At 53.3% G+C, this 4,395-nt stretch overlaps 1 protein-coding gene across 2 annotated transcripts; it reads right to left on the minus strand.

Annotated features, from left to right (window-relative positions):
• Positions 1–1,184: 1,184 nt before the first annotated feature.
• On the minus strand, positions 1,185–3,737 carry LOC113210855 (uncharacterized). Of its 2 annotated transcripts, none has more exons than XM_026429024.2 (5): positions 3,540–3,737; positions 3,361–3,434; positions 2,756–3,074; positions 2,322–2,456; positions 1,185–1,974 (listed from the first exon to the last, which is right to left on the minus strand). In XM_026429024.2, exons 1-5 carry the CDS (start codon positions 3,669–3,671, stop codon positions 1,429–1,431), a joined length of 1,206 nt encoding a protein of 401 aa, XP_026284809.1. In that variant the 5' UTR covers positions 3,672–3,737; the 3' UTR covers positions 1,185–1,428. The 2 variants fall into 2 exon arrangements, with proteins under 2 accessions (XP_026284809.1, XP_052125442.1); XM_052269482.1 differs by having other exon boundaries at positions 3,361–3,455; positions 3,540–3,687.
• Positions 3,738–4,395: the final 658 nt, after the last annotated feature.

Below are 4,395 nucleotides of genomic sequence, written 5' to 3' on the forward strand. Positions count from 1 at the left end.
CAAGGTGCCTCCCAAGGTGCCTCCCAAGGTGCCTCCCAAGGTGCCTCCCAAGGTGCCTCCCAAGGTGCCTCCCAAGGTGCCCTGCAACTTGTCTCGCCAGGTGTCTCGTCAGGTGTCTGATCTCGCTATGAGTCCAGCGATGTGTCTCGCAAGGTGTCCCGCAAGGTAAGGTGCCCCTTGAGGTGCCGTACGCACGCAGTGCCCTGCACTGTCAGCCGGCAGCCGCCTGTGCCCCGCGGGTGGCGCGGCGTGCCTCCGCATCTTCCTCGCTCTGCCGCCCCCTCTCTCTCTCGCCCCTTCTTCTCCTCCTCACCTTCCCGTTATACGCAGGCTTCTTAACTTGTTAATTAGATCAATCTCGGGAACATGAGTGGTGCCGCCGCGCTCCCCTCCCCTCCTTGACACGCTGCTCACGCCTTACGTTGTGTGCCCGCGGGGCGGGGCGGGGTAGAGCGCAGCACCCCTAGGCGGGAGCGATTCATTCTTTCGACGTAATTCCGCCCTTATCTAGCCCTCGACGTTATAAGACGAAAAAAATAAGAAAAAGTTGCGTCTTCGAACGGATTGTGAAAGCATATGATACAAATTTAAGAATTCTATTCTTGTCTAGTAGGGAAGTAACGGGACGCATTACTTGCACAAATATTTAGATAATGTACAAGTCTTTATTTAAAGTTAAATGCGTATCTATACATAAAAATATGGGTTGGGTTCCTATTTTCCTCCTATCCTTTTGTAATGTTTTAACTCGTTCCCTGCGGCATGACAACAATGTGGTCACGCTCCCATGTTAAATCATAGGGACCAGAAATGAGTGAAAGGGTCTTAGACAAAGTGAATGTAAGGAAGGGTGCAGAGACAGTGTGCGAGTGATGCTTCTCGAGAAGACATAGTTTGCAAGTAACATTTCTCCATTCGTTTAGTTCTGTCTCTACATTCTTGGTATTTCGAGTTTAAATTACCGCGCCGCGCGTTTCTCGGCCGAGCCGAAGCGGAGACGTGTGTGGTATGGGACGACGGGCGGACAGGACGGCGACATCCCTATCACGCCTTGTGCCTCCCTGCACGCCGCCGCTCGGCGCCGCTGCATGAGGCAGTCACACATTTACCATGTCATATCTTATTAGTTTTAGTTGTGTTCAAAATGTATCATCTGCAAAATATATAAAAGTGGTACTAGCATGCATCCTCAATAATTATTTATTCTTAAAATGTAGTGTGAGATTATAAGAGTTTCTTTATAAAGAAAGGCCTTTTCAACGTTTCAGAATTTCTGCATTGTTTCTTTTCAATTTCAAATAACGCCACACTTTTGTAGATTGACTGTGGCATTGTGGCATGGATGTGCAACCAACCATTCGCTCGCTTGTTGGTGAACGAGTTCGTTCACTCTCCAAAATGACGGCCGTTCCCTTGCAGCGTGCGCCTCTAGTTGTCTTCTAGGATCACAGTGTCACACTCGTCGCACAGCACCTCGGACCCGTGCAGCACCTGCCGCGCCCTGGCGCGCTGCTCGCTGCAGGCGGCTGCCTCGTGGCTGCAGCAGTACCTCATCAGCACGAGCCTCCTGAGCGCCCGCAGCCCGCTCTGCTGCAGTAGCGAGTGCAGGTCGCCGCAGCAGTCTGGCCACCGTCCACTCCCCGCCGTGCCCACCTGCAACTCCAGCTCCTCCAGCGTGCCGCCGTGCGCCCGCAGCAGGGACTGTGTCGTGGCGCGGGGGAGGTAGTGCACCCTGAGCCGCTGCAGGCCGGCGCGTCCCGCCGGCAGCGCGGGCAGCTCGGGGGGCTGAGCGTCCGGGGCATCGACACCCCACACGTACAGCCTCCTCAGCCGCGGCATGGCGTGCACCACGGACAGGTGGTCCTCGCGGGGAAAACGCACCCGCAGCCGCTCCACCGTGGGCGCGGCGCGCTGCAGCAGCCGGAGGCTCCTGGCGGGGTCCTTGTCGCACCACACATTGACCAGCCGGGTCACCTGCGGCAGAGCAGAGTCACCCTCAGGGGCTGTAAACGGGCTGCCGACCATGTTCTGGGTGGGCATGGTGGCTGGTGGCGTGAGAGACTGAGCCACAGCTGGTTGCCGGTAAGGCGTCGTAATAGAAACCCTTAAAAAAAATAAAAAATCAACCTTTCAAGCTTCATTGACGCGTTTTCGCGCGTTTTCTTCATCAGTTAGCGTTTTCTATACAAAACGACGTTTCGAAATCTAAAGCGCTTCAAAAGCGCTCTTGAAAAGTTTACAACTATTTCTCGTCTTTTTAGCGTCCTAATATACGTTACGATGCCCTGGCGCCGTGCGGGTCCGGCTGCATTCTCACTCACCCCCGGCGCCTTGTCCTGCTGCCGGTCAGTGGGTCGGGTCTTCCGCACCGGCCGCCCCTCCAGAGGTGCTTGGCCCGGGGTTGCCAGCGAAAGGGTTGCGGTGGCAGTCCGGGGATCTCGGGCCTCAACCTGATTCTGCAACAACCGAAAGTTAGACCGAGGTTAAGACATGGACTGAGAAGATTGTAGTGGGTCCGCTTGGATAGTTACGGACCGACTGTACCGGGTGTTTATCTTTGATGCGCTTTGATTTAGGGACGAGTGACATGAAAAATTAAATTATATAGTGTAGTTTTATTAAGTAAGAAAAGGTAAATTGTTGCTATCATCGCCTGGATATTTAAGGCTTTACCCACTTGATCATCACCAAAAGCATCTTTTTTTTTAAACTTATCCTGTGTCACCCTAGTAGCCGAATGCCACCGCATGCATACCTTTTCGAGAGCGGCCTTCGCAAGCAGCCACATGAGCCGGCTGAGGGGGTCGTCCGTGTTGGTCACGGTGCCCGTCATCTGGTGGCCCCCGCCCTGCAGCGTCACGCTCCAGGACTCTGCATTGAGCAGGTCGAGTGTCTGAAGGTCTTGCTCCCCCTCACAGAGGTCGGGCAGGTGTTCCAGCTGCTCGGCCGCCTGCTGCAGCGCACCCTGCAGGAGGCGCTTCAGTTCCCTCTTCTCGCACACGACGTTGTGCTTCTCTCTCCGGCAGCGTGGCTCGGCGGCGGCGCGGCAGTCCGAGCACCAGCCGCGGGACGGCCTGTCGAAGCAAGAGCAGTTGGTGACTCAAAGACAGTCAGGTGCGGGTGCGGCTGTCGGCGGCGAGGGGTCCTTCACTATAAATTCTAGCGTACACAAATTTTTCTGTTTTTCTTGATGTTTTTTTCACGATTTATTGTGGTTTTTCCTGATTTTTTAAATGACTTTTCGTTGATTTTTTGTGATTTTTTCTTAATTTTTTCTATGGGTGTACACCGATTTTTTAAAGTTAAGGGCCCCTTGGTGGGCGGCTCTGTCATGAGAACAGTCCTATATATAGCGCTCACCTCTCTGGGCGCCGCTCCATCTGCTCCAGGAGGTACAAGTTGTTCGGCAGTGCATCCAGGGCGACATCGAAAGCCTACAAACGGGGTTTTAGAAGCTACCCATATACATAGCCACACAAAAGAGGTTTCAGCGTTGAGTGTGTGGAGAGATTAAAGTCCGTGCTGACTGCCAAACTCACCGTGTGGCACGTCGGGCACGCCTTCATGTCGCCCTGCTCCAGGCACCGCAGACACACGGTGTGCCCGCACGGACCCATCTTGGGCACGCGCTCCGCCTGGTTGAAGTCCTCGAGGCAGATGTCGCAGTCCATGGCGGCGGCGGCGGTGGTGCGGCTGGTCCCACCGGGCGGCCGAGTCGCACTGTGCGCGACTGAGCGTCCCGCTGCGACTCGCGGCGATAGCGACTGATAGCGACTGATAGCGACTGATAGCGACACTCAGATACTGCAAGAAAAGGACTTAAACCCCAGATATTCCCTCTACGACGGAGGTCCGAGGATGTGCAGGTGCACCTAAAAAAAAGGTATCCTTCATCTCGATCGGTGCATTTCCGGCCCCTTGCAAAACTTGAAAATTTTTCAGTGTATCAGACAAAAGCTATTTACAGTTTGAAACTGTCAATTTGTAAGTTTAACATTGTAACCCTGCAATTTTTTTACTGCAAATTGTAGGGTGATTTTTTTTTGCGGTGTCGACTTTTTTTTGTAATCAAAAAAGCAAAGCAACTTAGCCTGTTTTATTCGGAACTAAAAACGGAAATGATTGAGGTTTTCGCAAGTAGGGCAAGGGCACGCGTCAAAAAAGTTTTTTCTTTTTTCTTTTTTTTTTTTTAATTTTTGCCTTTCTGCGCGCGCATTGCTCCCCTGGCTTGCTGCTGCTCACTTTCTTAACTGCAAATGTCCATTAAAGGAGCAGCCTTTGGCTATTCTTCTGTCTACGTGCCCATTAACGCCCCAATCAACGCGCCTACACACACACGCGCGCCGGCACCCTGTTGCTGCCTCGCCGCTTCCTCCTATTGCCACTATCGCCTCT

This window comes from Frankliniella occidentalis, unplaced genomic scaffold (genome assembly GCF_000697945.3).
Source record: "Frankliniella occidentalis isolate FOCC.00 unplaced genomic scaffold, Focc_3.1 Scaffold5, whole genome shotgun sequence".
NCBI lineage: Eukaryota > Metazoa > Arthropoda > Insecta > Thysanoptera > Thripidae > Frankliniella > Frankliniella occidentalis.

Excerpts from the sequence above, each read along its gene's own strand:
- LOC113210855 (XM_026429024.2), bottom strand. The coding sequence starts at position 3,671 with ATGGACTGCGACATCTGCCTCGAGGACTTCAACCAGGCGGAGCGCGTG. Across the intron at positions 3,435-3,539 it reads CGTGCCCGACGTGCCACACG|GCTTTCGATGTCGCCCTGGA; the intron begins GTGAGTTTGGCA and ends CCCCGTTTGTAG. Across the intron at positions 2,457-2,755 it reads CGAAGGCCGCTCTCGAAAAG|AATCAGGTTGAGGCCCGAGA; the intron begins GTATGCATGCGG and ends CGGTTGTTGCAG.